The sequence below is a fragment of the Coenobita brevimanus genome, chromosome 31 (genome assembly GCF_032717465.1).
Source record: "Coenobita brevimanus isolate Jiangsu-jjx chromosome 31, ASM3271746v2, whole genome shotgun sequence".
Taxonomy (NCBI): Eukaryota; Metazoa; Arthropoda; class Malacostraca; order Decapoda; family Coenobitidae; genus Coenobita; species Coenobita brevimanus.
The window spans coordinates 7118217-7135563 of NC_136984.1; the positions used below are offsets into that span (position 1 = coordinate 7118217).

Here is a 17347-nt window from a genome sequence, read left to right on the forward strand (position 1 = left end):
CGGTGAGGGCTCTGAAGTTATTTCCTCTATGAATTCATTATCAAAGTCTATTCCATTCATTTGTGGGAGTATAGTTATGTTCTCAGCTCTCATGGATCTTAAGCCCAGTAACATATGAGCTTTAATTGCTAAGTTTTCAACAATATAGAAAAATGCAGAGAATGGTCTTGTAGTTTCTGTGAAACTGAGATTTAATCTTATCATACCTTTCACTGTAATCTCTTGCCCATCTACTGTGTATAAATCTAAATCAGCTTCATCCAGAAAAGTTACTTTCTTTTTATTTTTAAGAATTCTATTTAGTTCTTCATGTGTTATTAAGTTCACTGGAGAGCCTGTATCTAAAAATAAGGAAACGCTTTGATCCTCACATACAGCTGGTATCAAGATACACTCATTTCCCAACATGCCTCCTATGTGAAGTTTAGCCTTGTTCTTCTTTACGTTTGTTCGTTTTTTGTCATGACTTGGTCTTCCCCCGATTTGAACATAGACACAATTTTTTCTACTGTTTTGCAATCACTAGTCCAGTGCCCTTGGTATCTATGATGCCTACAGTAAGGATCAAATCCTTGTGTCTTTTGTTTATCCTCTTTTGCCTTGATAAAGCATTCATACCTTGTGTGTCCTGGTTTTGCACAATAATGACATAGAATGGACCTATCCCTTGACTGTGACCTACGAGGTGATTTCCCATAAGAAGTGTTGTTTATGGCGCGAGACCTGTTCGGGCTGCGCGAAAACTTATGAAACTGCCTGTAGGAAGGCGTGTGGGAACGATTTCTAGGCGTCTTTGTTTTGGCTGCCTCACTTCTGGTCGCGATCGATTTTGTTCTCTGCTTGGGGTCGGTGTAGATGTTTTCACAGCTGATACTGTCTCAGGTACCCTGATTCTACCAGAATGTGCATGTGTGTCGACCACACCTGCTTTACTGCACTGCATCTCTACCTCGTTCATTAAGTCTAGCAAGCACATCCCTGGGGTGTACGCGATCGTCTTGGCGATCTTAAGGGTCCTATCAGGTAATTTACGCAAGGCAGCTACATAACCAATGATGTCCACGACGAGGTCTGGGGACATCTTTCCATCATCTGTTATCCAATTAGAATTCTCCAGAGTAGCTAATAGAGTTCTCTTGATTGTGGAGACATCAGCAGTTATTTCACTGAGCACATGGTTTGTAGTGTGCTCCCTTACAAGATCAACAATTTTATGTAATTCTGGAATTATACCTGGCAAGAAGTTCATACCTCCAGAAAATTTCTTCAGAAATTCAGTTTTAAATTCATCATATGTCCTAGCACAATGTAGCTTATCGGAGCGCAATAAATTGCTTGCTGGACATCTTTCCTGGCTTATGCAAGATGAAAAAATAGCAATTTTCTCTTGTTCATCTAGTATGTGGCGCTTGATGAACATTTGTTCGCACTGACTGACTAATGAAATGACATCAATGCGATCTTTGTCTGTGCCAAAGAATTTTGGGGCAGTCTTATCCTCATGATACACAAAAACGTGAGGTGTGGTTTTTAGATCAGCGGTATTTGTTTCTTGATTCATTTTTAATGATTGCCCTGTTAATTCAACTTGTACGTGTTTATCGTTGTGTGAGGGAATGGTGGAATATGTATGACCGGACCGGTGAACCCTGTTAAATATATTGGCATACGTATGCAAGGCAGCTGCAAAGTCCACACTCTCTATGTCTGAAGGGGTTTCCCACTCATCATCTGAAACTCCCGTATTTGTTTCTTTATCTTTAGCGTGTGGTGAGGTTTGTACAAGGGGTGGGCTGTCTCTTAATTGTGAGTCTGATGTTGTGGCAATTTGTGTCATCTGGTATTAACGTGGGTGGTGGCGAAAATATTCCTGTCATTAAGATATGGTGTTATGAAATACGCCTCTTGTTTATTTATGTCCTAGCAAACTAGATGAGTAAATAAGTTGAATATAGCTAATTTTAGCACTGAGAAGAAAGGCGCAAGTATAATTTTACCCACTTGATACAGATCGTAGAGGTGTGTCGATACAAAAGTCGATCTCGGAAGAAAAATACAGGTTTGATTGAAGATCTCTTGATAATTCTAGTGGTGTGTTGATGGACGATATTACTCAGGAAATTCCATGGCCTGGTGGCTGTGGTGGTTAACAGCTGTCCCAGGCAAACCTCAGCATAGAACGTCGAATTTCCAACTTAATTGTGAAAATAAATGAGTATGAGTAGGAGCTATGTGAATAATGAGTAATGAGTAGTGGGTGAGAAGTGCCTGGTGTCAGTCACACGTTGCTTGGCATGGCAGACTCGGGTTGTGATGTCATCTCAGCACATGGTGACGTCGGCTTCCCACACTGGTAGCTGTGGTGAGTGAATGAGTAGCGATGAGTAACTTGAGTGAAGACGGGTGAGTAAGACGAGTTGTGAATATGGACTTGGTGTTTTGCTGCGTGTCTTGACCTCTGGGTCAGCAGGCGGGAGGGAGTGGTGGTGGCTTGTGTGCTTGTTGCTTCGGTGTTTCCTCTTCTTTATTTGCTTTGTTTTATATTCTTCTTGTTGCTGCTTGAAGTTATGTGAAGATTATAGAGTTGTTTCGTAGACTTGTAGATCATTTGCATTGTAGGCTGTATTTTGTAGTGATTCACTGTAGACTGACGCTAATCTTGTAGAGTATCGCCTGCTTTTGTAGAAATTTGCTTTTAATTGGAACACGATGTCCGTAGTTTCGCTGGTTCGTCGTAGAAATTGCAATATTGTATCAATATATTTTTAAACTACTTGCAAGGCGTCGTGTGATCTCTTGACCTCTGCATCAGCATGATGATCTGGGAGACAGAGGGGGCTGGTTGGAGAGAAGTGTCAGGAGCTGGTTGTGTTGTTGGTTGAGAGAGAGATACTCTTGTTTTCAATCTTGATATTTTGTAGGAATTTAATGTTGATTCGTAGACGAGGTTCGTATCCCACCGCTGCCACCAAATGTCATAAATGACTTTGTGTCATAAAATACTTTGTGGTTCTTTTGTGACTGAGTTGTAGTTGAGTTATATATATATTTTAGACTTGTGGTCAAGCGGCTTTTATATCTTGTAGTAACTTCCCATTTGTCATGTAGTGACAGGAGAGGTAAAGAATAGTATGGGACTATTTTTATTTGTCTTGGAAATATTAACAAGTCTCTCACACAAAGCGGAATATAGAGTCTCGCTCCCTCTCTCTCTCTCTGTCTCTCGAGTTGCTAAGCTCTTCTCCCCTTCGACCTGCCTCGAGTATCGCTTGTCCCCTTCTGAGCTCTCTTTCCTAAATTCTAGTGAAACAGGAGATGTATCACGTGTATTCCTCGTTTAAAGAAGCCTGTGTGTGAGTATGTGTGTATATGTGCGTGTGGTCACCAGGTCTTTGTTCATGAGAGGACTGCTGACAGCTAACTGCATCATCTCCTTACTGACCGCTGTCGTCAGCTTTCCTCAGTGTAACTTGCAAACCTCATTTCCTTTTCCCAGGCTCGCAGAGGGCTGTCTATCTATCTATTTATCTATCTATCTATCATGATTTGTAAATATAATATGTACTGTAGTCCTACACCAGTTCCACCTTGTTTCATGTGATACTCATGGTCTGCCTGAATCATAGCAATTTCGATTTGTGCCTGTGCCTCCTGAATACGAGCCTGAGATTCAGCCTCCTTAGCACGAGCCTCCTGCAGGGCTAGCTGTAACTTAGCTATTTCAATCTGCGTTTGCTCATCTGGAGGAGTTACATTAAACAAGCTTTTATTAATCATGGCAACAATTTGATCTTTAGACTGATGAGAGCGAACAGCAATTCCCAATTGTTGAGCAACAAGCTTAAGTTCATTCTTTGTTCTGTTTTCTACATCACACACTGTTTGCACATTTGACAAAAAATGTTTGGCTTCATCAAGAGTAGTAATAGTAGACATCATGAATAAATCACAGTCACAAAATGTCAAGTAATATCCTTATGATGATATCCTGAATATCCTGATAAGAGGTCGCCAAATTTATGTTGCGGAACAGAGATAGATAATGAACACTTCAAGTGAGAACACCAAAATCACTACTGTCCCGCAAAGTTCCAGGTTCAAAACAAAAGAGTTAGGTAAAATTACAAGTTAAAGTTTAATGCTCAAACTAACAACTAAACATTCAGAACTCATAAGGATAATGTAATGGCAAAAAACAGGTTAAATATATGGTTAACTGCAATAGCCTCTATTAACACGAAATTAGCAAGAGTAAATATATCTAAGTCAGCCCTGATAAAATGAGAAAACCGGATAATGCTCAGTTAATGCAAGATATATTTTTACAGATACAAAATATTATTAATAATGGCTGACACCTAAAACACATGAATCACAAAAACCTCACTAGGCCTACGAATTAACACTTTATGCTATACAGTACAAGAAAAAAATGTAATAACACATACTCAAATTACACAGCAGCTAGATGGTTGGAGACTTCCTGAGCACTCACAAAAATAATAACAACTGTACAGGGGAGGACAGAGATGTGAACAAAATGAGGAGTAGATCTAAGTGGCAATTAATGCAGAGACTGAGCTCATTATATAGGGGCCGGCAGAGCTTGATACAACTTGTAAGAAGGACACGCAAATGAAGCCATAGGGGACAAAGAGTTGACACTCCTGCTCTGAACAACAGAAAGAACAACTTTCTCTACTATAAGGAGGGGAAGGGGGGAGTGAGGTAGAACACGCACTAAGGAAGCTACGAGGCGAATCGTGATCAAACATGCAGCATACTGTACGTTAGAATTATACAAAGGATGATGAAATCATAGGATATATATATATATATATATATATATATATATATATATATATATATATATATATATATATAAAATGCAAAATCATATTTCTTATATATAACCCAAGGACTCATCTCAGAGAGAGAGAGAGAGAAAGAGAGAGAGAGACTGTCATGCTGGCGTGCAGCAATATTTACCGCCACATCATTCATGTGGCAAAATCTCACAAAAACTTCCTTCCTCTCCCCAGCGCTAACTCAGTGCAGTAAACCAAGGACAATGGAGTTTTGCCAGTCTCAGCTGGACAACTGCGGCCAGGTAACACATTTCACAAGTTTTCGTGTTTTGGGCTTTGTCTTAATTATTGCACCTGTTAAACTTTTTGCATCAACACACATTCTCTCTCTCTCTCTCTCTCTCTCTCTCTCTCTCTCTCAGCGTGTCTCTAACTCTGAAAACGTCAATCGCTGTCGTGGTTTAATGTTTTTATACGCTGTCTTTTATTATTTTTATATTTGATGTTTAATGACTTGATTGCTTTTTTCGTTTTTCATTTAGTCTTATCTTCGTGTCTATTTCTGTTTTCTTTTTAGTCGTAATCATTGAAATCCAGCAGCAATTAACCGTACCTGGTGCGCAGCCAGGAAAATTTCTTCCATCCATCCTTCAATTATACCTGTTGTTATCACAAAAACAGTCTCATCGCTTGTATTTCTAAAGCATTTGAATCTATCTTAAGTATGATTCTGAAGCATCTGTCCGTTCGTAAACTTTTCTCTGACAGTCGATATGGATTTAGTCAAAGATTCTCTACTAGCAATTTTTAATGAAGGGGTTCAGTTGTATATAAAGGGAAAGGTAAATGTTCCCCCAAGCTAGACCTTATAAGATCATACAGCCCTGCTAGGCGACAGAAGCCCGGGCGTGGCTGTAACTCACCACCCCCAGGTCCCGAGTCCGACACTCGACCAGTGAGCCACCCTGCCCCCCCCCCCAGTTATATATAAGGCTGACTGTATATACTTTTATCTTCACTACAGTTATAAGACGCTGCACAATGAAACTCGAGTGGATCACAGAAAAAAATAAATAAATAAAGCCATGACAGTTGATATTTAGTTTTGTGACTGAGTTCTCGCAAAATATACTATTAAGTATGGATGAATATCGCCGCACCCTCTTAGCGGATATACCGTAGTAGTAGCGGTAGCAGCAGCAGCAGCAGTAGTAGTAATAGTAGTAGTAGTAGTAGTAGCAATTGCAACCCCGGATTCATCTGAATGTGAACCCAGTGACTGCAGGCTGAAGTTACCCTTCTCCTGTGGACCACCATCCTCCTTTCGGGGGATAGAGTGTTCGTTACGGGAGATTTGTATTACCAGGCAGTGGGTTCACCTGGGCATATTGATGCCACCACGTGAGGGGGTCCCTCTCCAGCACCGGGCATACCGTAAACTGAAAGAAAAAATAGTAACATGGTAAATATCGGTCTCTAACACAGTATGTCTAAATTTACCTTGCTTCACAGTCAGGTCAGACTCGTTAGGTAGAATCCGAGTGGGTTAAATGTTTATGTTCTGGTGATTATCGTTTTTATTCTACTTGCATGAATATCGTTTTGCATTTGACTATGAAATTTTCAAGTCCAAGTCAATTTTTCTGCTGGAGGGTTTAGTGGGCGGGGGAGAGCCTTCTTTATTGTTATCCCTGTTTTATTCTTGTAATTTAGCCATACTCTTGTAGGAGCTGCCTAGCATGGCCTACTGCAGTTATCTTCTCTTGTTATGATCTTATCTCGTGTATATAACGAGAAGAGATATTCCACCCAGATCCATCCTGCAAGACCTGTTGTAACTGTAAACTAATGGGTCTTAATTATTTATTTATTTATTTATTTTTACCATGCGGCTTCTAGTATCGTAATGAGATAAGGTTACCTAGTCTGATTATGAATGGCAGATGGTAAAGAAAACAGTACTAGCTTAGTTCTATTGGCGGTATTCTTGTGCGGTTAGGAAGCTTATTAACACTTCCTTCTTACTTTCCATATTTATTGGCACTTTGGTCTACAGGGAGGTGGCTGTGTTAGGGAACATCTGGACTGAGAGTGGGCATCCAGTTCCAAGCCAGAGCAGGTTGAGGTGGGAGGTTTAAAACCACAGTAGCTCATACACTTGGCTATTTGCAGTTCTTTTTCTTCGGGTAGAGTTAGTCATCCAGTCATATTGGTACTGTCTGATTGAATACTTAGAGAAAAGAAGTGGCAACGTCACACCTTTGACATCCTACCACACAAAATCAGGTATTATGGCTGGTTAACATTAGGTTAGTTCGTTCGTTCGTTAAAAGATTCCCTGCACATATAGTGCAGGCCGGGCCATACATTAGCCCGGTGAGTGGTGTATGGGCTGATTAAAAAACAGTAAGTGGGGAGGACAGGACCTGGGGATTGCCCAGCACACACGTCCTGTCTCCTGACTGGCTTTGTGGTGTGTGTGATTAGGTTGACCAAAGTTGGTCAGGTATAGGTTGGCTTAATGTCCAAACACGTTTTTCTGGGGATTTTTATGGTTTGAATACCCAAATTCTTTCATCTACTCACAAGCGAAAATGCGACGGTGCCGAATTATTAAAAGCTGAACTCTCTCCGATGTTGCCAATATGACTGGATGACTAAGTGTTCTAGAAGAACAAAATCACCTGGCCACACTGCCAGCGGCTGCATGGAGGTACCAGCGCGAGCCCGTGGGGGTTCGCGCAGGAGTAGTTGACAGTTAACTTTAACCCACGCATGCAGGATGGATATAGAGCAACTTTGAGGTTTCACTAACATCATCTATATGGGAGACATGCCATATGATGCACAGTGATAGAGCATTTATTTATATTGCACAGCAGCGGAAGAGGACTGGAGAGAGAGAGTAAAAAAGGGCGTCTAGTCAGTTTATTTTTATATACATAACCATACTTATCTGGTGACAGCCTCTTTGTCCATGAATTTGCATTACAAAGCAAATCATAATTTTCACTATAGTTACTGTGAGAGATAATGAAGAAAATTTGGCTGAAAAATGCACCAATAAAATAATTGGATTACTGCAAAGCTCTACTCCTGGGCAATTAAGCAAAGCTTAAGTGCTTTTGCCAAGATACTGAGCCTTCATCTGAAAAGAAGTATTATGCAAATGTCTCTCACATTTTCTTCCTCATTTTTGTGTAACTTTTTCCTGTTGAGATGTAAAGCCACACATTTCTAACCATACTTTTATACTGTAACCATCTGTAACCATATTTTAATAACTTCTTAAACCTGCAAACTAGGGTAAAAACAACATTGTATGTACCTAGTAGTGTGTAAGTGTTGAGTCGAGGTCCGTCATAATGGTGGATAACAAGTACAAGGTGCGGGGAAGAGGGAAAAACGTGGTCTTCCTCCGTCAACCGTTTATTCAGCAAGCTTCAAGTGCACACGAATACCGACAGGGGGCAGGCGGCAACACAAAAATATTAAGAGAGACATGGGTTAAACTTAAATTTATATCACTCAATAATGACTTATTTCTTTACCAAAGTCTTAACAAACAATGATAATAATAATAATAAATTTCATATTCAATAATCCTGTAATACCTAAATAATAATAACCCGTAACTTACTTGAGTTTACTAATACAGTTTAATACACATCTTAACAGTAAGTATAACAGTTTATGTATCTAGCAGTGTGTAAGTATAACAGTATATGTATCTAGTAGTATGTAAGTATAACAGAATATGTATCTAGCAGTGTGTAAGTATAACAGTATATGTATCTAGCAGTGTGATAGTATAACAGTATATGTATCTAGCAGTGTGTAAGTATAACAGTATATGTATCTATTAGTGTATAACTGTATCATGCTTACGTGACCATTAGTGCAAGTCTCAGCAACTTATGAGAATGTCATGAAACTGCAGCCGGTTCCCCGCACCACTGCTGCACCACTGCTGACAGTTGAAGGGCTGACTTAGAACGGGATAGACCTGTTTCCCTCCCCCAAATAAACACTCGTTAAAACTGCATCAGGACTTCTGGATCACTCCTAATTGAGTGTGAGTGGAGGAAAACATTACCAGGATTTTCTTTTACATAACCTACGGGACTAGCTGTTGCATCCAGTTGCTTTTTCAATAATAATGTTGTACTGTAAGATGCATACATATATGGTGATCTATACAGCTTTATCGAAAAATTTCTGTTTTATTCATTATTCTCAGTTTTTGTCATAATTTCAAAAGCAAACTCATACTCATCTGGCTACCTCCATAGGTGGTAATTAAACACCCTTTTGCAGGTTTCAACCCTGTCTTGGGTATAATGTGTCTTTCAGGACACAGTTTGTACTCCAGCATACTGTACTCCACCAGCACTTTATAGAGAATGCCCTCTACTTTTTTTTTTTTCTTAGCGCCAGCAATCTTGCTGCCTGCAGTTCCCGAGGGTTACGTGATGACGATGCCATGGCAACACCAGCCTACTCGCCTCTAGTTTGGACATTCAAACCCTCCATCCCCCTCCAGCTCTCGTTCGCCTCGCCAGCCCGCTCGCAGTCAGGACGCACACCTATGACCAAATACTTAAAATTCTTTATAACTGCTTCCACAGATCCTGCATAAACTCCATGGTGAGGTGAGCGACCAGATCTACAAAGCCGTGCCTGGTTATGTTTCTGAATGTTCTGAGGTCTTGGACGCCCATATTAATGTAGAGTTCTTCCCTTCAACCCTGGCTGGTAAGTTACTTCTGTCTTCTGCTCCTCTCCCTCCCGCCCCCCTCTTTCTCTCTTTGTCGACCATCCATTTTAACACAGAGTTTTCTCACGTTTTTTTTTTTTTTTAACTTAACTCCAATACTTTAGTGTTAGAGGAAGATATTATGACCTTATACTCTCTCTCTCTCTCTCTCTCTCTCTCTCTCTCTCTCTCTCTCTCTCTCTCTCTCTCAACAGTAATAAAAAATAAAAAAAATTGGACATTCAGAAGAAAGGGTTGATTAATATCAAAGATCACCACCCTCTGCACAAACTCTCATGCAGGGTTGTCCAAATATTGTCCACCCATTTCTCAGCTGCTTCGGGTACGTCTCAGTCAGCGATACCAGCAGCCTGAAGCAGCCATTATCATTTTCTATTTCTCATTATGCCTTTTGTGATTTATATTACAATTTTTTTACTTTCATAAACCCTATCAAGTTTCTGGGCTGGACACATATGTCTGTGCCAGAGTCAGCCACTCTCACGCTGACCCACATCTTCACGGCGCGATATTTTTCTTTGATCCCTCTGTGTAAATACAATTTCATGATAGAATGTTGGTTGTGGTGTCATTTTAAAGCTGAATACTTGTACTTTATCACAGTTGTTTCAAAAAATAAGAAAGAAAATACGAGGTCAAAATGAGTTGAAGTTAGGCGAAAACCAAAAATGTTATACCTTGCCATAGAAAAATAATCGGCAAAAAAAAAAGCTAATAAAGATGTGTAAATCTGGTTTAAACCATGCAAAACTACAATACATTATCTTTACAATGATATATAGACTATGGTAATTTTTGTATTTTATTGTGCGGTAAAACGAAAGGAATGAGATGCACAATTAAAATTAATCTCGGCCGCATATTCGTTTTGCAATATTTTTCTTTGATCGGTCAGTATAAATACATTTTTTTTTATGATAGGATGCAGGTTGTGTTATTTTGAAGCTGAATAGTTGTCCTTTATCGTAGTATGTTCAAGAAAGGAAAACAGAAAATAAAATGTCAAAGCCATAAGCTGAAGTTAGGCAAAAAAAATATATATATATACTGTATACCTTGCTGCAAAATAATATTTGCCAAGAATAAAGTGATAAAGAAACAAAGCCATTAGTCAGACAAGCTGTGCAGTACCAGCCACGCATAGAGCAACTATTACGTGATGTCACGCTCGAGCCTCATTTTTATGACATGTAAATGCAATTTATGGTGAATATTTTACGGAAGTTTCTTAAAATGTCGATTGAAGGCGTCATCGGAATCTCTGAGGTTGGATTTGAAACGACGATCAAAATCGTATCATTTTTACTTATTTTGGAGACAAACCTAACTCTCTGTGTCCCACATCAGCACACTGAGCCGTCTTTACAACACAAAAAGATTATGATACGTATGTGGAACCCCCTTGAAGATCTCGAAGACAAGAGATAATATATTTCAGTTGTTTAATATTACAGTAATAATAATAATCATCCTCATCCTCATCCGGACCTCCTTTCCCACCCAAAGGCAGGGTGAGGAGTGGCATGTCCAGACAACGAAAGTTTGCCCAGTGCAGTGGGCCACGCTTCCATTCACACATCATTCAAGCCCCCCAAAGTCATGCTTCTATCTGATACCCCCAACACATTCACCACATTCTGTAACTTCACATAAACATATTCGCTAGAATATATCTGGACACTGTCACGTTAAAAAGAGGTGCCAAATCCCTCATTATGCACTTCTCACAATATTCATCCAGCCAGCTCGATCCTTTGGCAATCCCCTAGTCTCATCGACTTCCATACCTCTCTTCCTCACACACTCATCCACCATATCCTTCCACCTTCTCCTCGGCCTACCTCAACTTCATCCTTCCAATTTGCTCAGATATACCTTTTTCACCACTAATTTTATCCATTCTCTCCACATGACCATACCATCTCAGTACACTCTCTTCCATTCTGGTGTCCACAGATTCCCTCAATCCACGTCTTTCACGAATCACATTATTTTATATCCTATCCACTCTCAGTACTCCACATACATTCCTGTAAACATTCTTGTTTACATTGGCTCTCCTCTAGCTATTATTCAAAATATTCTTTCCATCTGGTCCTTACTTCATCCCTGTGGGTTAATAATTCTACCACCTACATCCTTCACACCTTCACATTTCTTTCTGCTGTCACTTCTACATTTCCGCACCTCTTTCCAGAATAACTTCCTATTTTCATAGTCGTTTGCATTTATTTTTCTTCTTAGATCATCATTTACTTACTTCTTTTTCCTGTTCACTAGTCTCTTTACTATTTTATAATAATAATAATAAAAACAACAACAACATGAATAATAATAATAATAATAATAATAATAATAATAACAATAATAATAATAACAAATAATAAAAACAACAACAACAGTAATAATAATAATAATAATAATAATAATAATAATAACAATAATAATAATAATAATAATAATAAATACTGACTGATACAAAGATCTTCACCGATATTAATAGGTGGAAATCAATATTAGAAGCAGAGAAGTCAGGTGGACCAGGAGAGAAAGGAGCTGTCAGGGAGAAAGACTGAAAGTGGAGAAGCTGAGGATCAAAGAAATGGCAGATGAATACAGGGTCAAAGTAGGGGGAAGAGTTGTCAGGACTCAGTATTATAATAATACAAAATCATAATAGACAGGAACACAAATGTGTGGTCTTAAAGGTAGTCAAGCTAGGTGGGAAAGGAAATGTGTTCGTGATTTCAGTGGGAAAGGAAATATTTCAGCAAGAGTTAACCAAAGGAATGCCAGAGGGCACTAAATGAAAATAAGCATAAAGAGGTGTAACATTAAAATCATGTTCATTAACACCACACTGTTAGGCTGGCAATACTGAAACAAACGGATCAGGACTATGATGGTGCGTGAGAGCTGCAACGCTCCCACAATATGCTCGATAATACAGTTTAAGAGTTCATAATAGGCTGTTTGTATTTTTCATAATAAATGGCTGCCCATCAGTATGATAACCTTAATAACTGACATAACTGGAGGAACAGGAACCTCTACAGTGACACTATAACGCACCAGAGTAGCTATTGGGATTGAAGGTTTCAGCGGCCACCTCCCCTCTAACTGGTATCCACCACAGAACACATGATTACCTAAAACATTTACGAAAACATCACTGTGAGTATGGTTACCCCATTACTATTAATGAAACGTATGCTATGCACATAAGTATTGTTTATTGGCTAACGTAATCCGTAAGGTGAGCTGGTAATGTATTACACTTGTGTTCTGACACAGTATTAAATTTTAGGTAAACATATAATATGCAACGTCATTGCTCATTAGCACAAATTGATAATGTGTGTCTACTGATAGACAGTTGACGAGAGAGAGAGAGAGAGAGAGAGAGAGAGAGAGAGAGTCGAGGTGGTGGAGCAGGCTGCATGTTGTCCGTTAATGAGAGACTGGGTATCCTATGTTTGGTGTAACTGAGAGTGTGGAATCCGTTGTCCATAATAATGAATAATTAAAAACAAACAGGTTTATTATTATTTAGGATACAGGATGTCATTGATGCTTTATTTTTTTTTTAAATAACAGAACAGAGGAAGGAAAAACAAATGAATAAAAAAATAATAATCTGTACACCAGATTACTGGTGTCCTCTGTTCATAAAATATCTGTAACAGTTAGACTTGAACAGCTGTAGGTTGAAGTTTGGAGGGAAACGACTCTGGGGAAGCGAGTTCCTGAGAGATGCAGTTCGGGGAATAAAAGAATTCTGATAAGCAGAAGTTCTGTAATATGGCTGAGTGACATGCCAGTCATGAGCGCTACCAGATGCTCATGTAGCACGAGGGAAGGCATGGAGAGGTGGCACCATGGAAGCAACTTCGTCTGAGCATTTACCATAAAAATATCTGTAAAACAATGCAAGGGAGGCAACATTCCTTCTTACTTGTAGGGGAAGTAGTTTATTTGTAATGGCAGGGTTGTTAATAATTTAACAGTTTTGTCCGGAATTTTGTCTAGTTGTTTTAATGCAACCTCTCCACATCCATTCCATAAGGGTGAGCAATATTCAAGCTGAGAGCTCATGACTCTCATGAATTATAGCTAACTGCTCGTCAGCGAAGTAGTTACGGACTCTGTACAATAATCCAAGTTTCTCTGAGGCAGGTATATTTAGCAAATATACTGTAATGGCAAAGAATGTATAATTGCTGGAGTAAATGACGTGACCCCACTTCATCCCCCTTCCCTTCATCTGCCAAACCCCCGCTCACTCCCATGCTTTCCCTTTCCCCCTACATCGCGACATTTGTGGGTGAACTTGCTCACTGTTTCTGAACCACAAGTCAACCTGTATTGTGGTTCACGCTACAAGATAAGAGAAGAATTATTTTATATAACTCAGACTTTATAAAGAGTGTAATGTACAGCTCATTATCCCAAACAGTCACACAATATTTATTAGCCAATATTACAGCATAATACAATGACCACATAATAATACAATACGGCACAGAGGATGAAGCTTGGCGATTCGAAACATTCTCGGGCATGTACGCAAGAACACACACACGCACTGTTGTCATGTTAGCCATATCCCGCGACTAGGTGGTCTAGGTGGAACTCTTGTTGACTGTACATCACATTCTACGAAAATCACTTTGTGATTTGGGGAGGGGGGTAGAAATTTTTCTGTAGATACCAAACGAGCCACACACTAACCATCTTTACAAAAAGATTGCATACACAAGACGTCAAACAAAGTGGAGGATATTTGGTGACAGTAGAATGATCATTACCTGGATTAGGAGATGGGAGGACTAAACCATTCATCCAGTTACTGGAGATTATATCTTCGTCCCATTCCACCCATAATATCTAATATAAATAGAGAATCGTAAGGTAAATAGCGAATTATATCATAAGGGATGTCATTAGATCCAAGAGCAGAGTCACGTTGAGTGAAGAAAGTATTATTAGATTTTCCTCTATTAAATAAAAAAGAAATAATTAATCTCTCTTGTTGATGGCGAAAACAGCTTAATGGCTTGGTGGGATCTGATTTAGAAACATTATAACAGTGTCTGCCAGGGCTGAAGCTGCTTCAGAGGCAGTGGCGAACCGAGGGGGGAGGGCATGTGGCCATGGCCCCTCCCTTTTGCAATATATATATATATATATATATATATATATATATATATATATATATATATATATATATATATATATATATAGAGATAGATAGATAGATGATAGATGGATAGATATTAAATAAATAAACATCAAAGTAATACTTTCTCAGATTGCTTAAATTCCCCCTACCTACAGTACATATGCTGACAACAAAAACAGTTTTAAAATCCAGGTTAAATAATTCATACCTGAATAAACTGCTTATGTATTATAATCAGTGGTCTCTCAAAAATGACAGTTTTCTTATTTTATCCAGTGGTTGCTCTGAGAACTGCTCATCAACATCTGTTTCAACTGAATTATCAGCAAGAAAATTATGTTGGATATGTCTTGTCTTTAACTGTTTGTAATTGAGACTAATACAGTGATTAAATTATAATTTTTCAATGTTATTGTTTTTAGTTTATTACAGTTGTAAAGTTCTATCTATTTATCTATTGCCAGACGCCATAATCCCGTAAGGGGTGGGCATTTGACTTATTTGTTTTACAGGGAGGGGCACTAACCCTCCACCAACCTACTTTCTGACAGGTAGGGAGCATGTATGGTTTGGTTATATGGTTACCACCCAACATTGTAAATGGTTTCATGGCTTACAGGAAATCATTTGGTTAGTCACTCAATGTAAAGCCACCTGTAAAGGAAAGAAAAGCAATAAGAAGTGACAGCAAAGATGGGAGAAATAGGAAGAGAGGAGGGCAGGCACAGAAAAAGAATGATAAAGGTTAAGGAAGAAGTAGACAGCACTACATCGAGTGGATAATGGCCGCCACCACCTGATCGAAATGTGAGCGTTTGGATGTTATAGTAGCCGCAGCGAGAAATGAACGCTGTGGTGGGGCAGGCGGGATGACCTGGGATTCCCCCATTGTTGCCATATCCACATGTCACCGACCATAGAGGTAGGATGTCACCGACCATCGGCCACCGCTGCAGCCCCGCTCCATGATCCTTACCCTGTGTCTCTGGCTTTCTCTTTCTCTCTCGGTTTCTATATAAACTGGTGTATTTCCGAAACTAATTATGAAATTATTATGACTTTTGTTCCACACCACCACTGAGGTAAAAATCAAGGAGAGTTTTCTGTATAAAGGTTTCCCCCCCCCTTGTCTGAGGGCAGGTCAGTTCTGGCGAGTGTATAATTATAGGTCAGGCGGAGGTATCGGCAAGGCCGCACTCCCCCGCTCATATGCCACATTTAGGAGGGGGGGGAAACCTTTATACAGAAAACTCTCCTTGATTTTTACCTCAGTGGTGGTGTGGAACAAAAGTCATAATAATTTCATAATTAGTTTCGGAAATACACCAGTTTATATAGAAACCGAGAGAGAAAGAGAAAGCCAGAGACTCAGGGTAAGGATCATGGAGCGGGGCTGCAGCGGTGGCCGATGGTCGGTGACATCCTACCTCTATGGTCGGTGACATGTGGATATGGCAACAATGGGGGAATCCCAGGTCATCCCGCCTGCCCCACCACAGCGTTCATTTCTCGCTGCGGCTACTATAGTAGTATAAGGATATTGGAGAGACTGAATCATAACTCAGTGGCACAGAGTACTTAAAAATAACTTTACAATGTGCTATGTTTATGTCGCGTACCCATTCCATATGGCCTCAAAATGATAATAAAATCTGGCCAAAATGCAAAATTTTCTCGGGGGGGGGGGGAGCTTACAGCGCTCCCCGAACCCCCAGCTGTACCGGCTCGCTGTACTCGCCAAAGTCATGGGCTGCATAGTTAAAAAGATAAAAAAAAAAATGCCCCCCCCCCATTTCAACTTTCTGGGTACGCCACTGTTCAGAGGCGTTAGACACAGAAGACCCCTGGGGTTTAAGAAGGTGAATACTTGCCCGTTATTTTCCTCACCTCCCAGATCAATGGTAATGGAGTGAATGAGGTGACACAAGAAACATGGGTTCTCCATGAAGTGCAACGTGGGTTTTACAGAACCCACTGATAATGGTCAAGAGCTTTCTCAAACAGAATTTTGAAAAAGACATCTTTATTATCTCTGTGTCTCCTACTAGCAGCTTTGTACGCACTTCTGGTCAAAGCACACTCCTCATTCCACCAAGGCACAGGTCTCCTACAAAACTTTCCAGACATTCGAGAAAAGGTGATAAAACTAACCTTATTTACAGTACATGTAAAACACTGTTCTACATCAACACTCTAAAAGTCGGGAACACTGTAGTCAGAATTAGAGTTTTCCTAAATCTGCCCAGTCAGCCTTACCCAAACACCAGTGAGGGAAAAGATTCACCGGCACAGAGCTGCATGATTTAGGACCGTAATATAAATATATATATATATATATATATATATATATATATATATATATATATATATATATATATATATATATATATATATACACTCAAACCTCGATTTAAGAGACCTCCATTTAAGGGATTTCGGATTTAAGGGACTCCATATTCTACCTGAAAAACGGACAAGACCATTCAAAAATGATATATAATGTCTAGGTTATACACATTAATATGTTTCTTTATACAGTACTCGTAAAATAATATTCATAATCATATCAATAAGTAAGAT

At 39.4% G+C, this 17347-nt stretch overlaps 1 protein-coding gene across 1 annotated transcript in view; it reads left to right on the plus strand.

Annotated features, from left to right (window-relative positions):
• LOC145395414 (uncharacterized) overlaps positions 1 to 17347 on the plus strand; it is a 418940-nt gene that overhangs the window by 386815 nt on the left and 14778 nt on the right. The window contains exons 2-3 of the mRNA XM_080269018.1: positions 5043 to 5110; positions 9437 to 9563. Coding sequence (XP_080125144.1) covers positions 5043 to 5110; positions 9437 to 9563 — 195 coding nt within the window. The remainder of the gene's footprint in view (positions 1 to 5042; positions 5111 to 9436; positions 9564 to 17347) is intronic.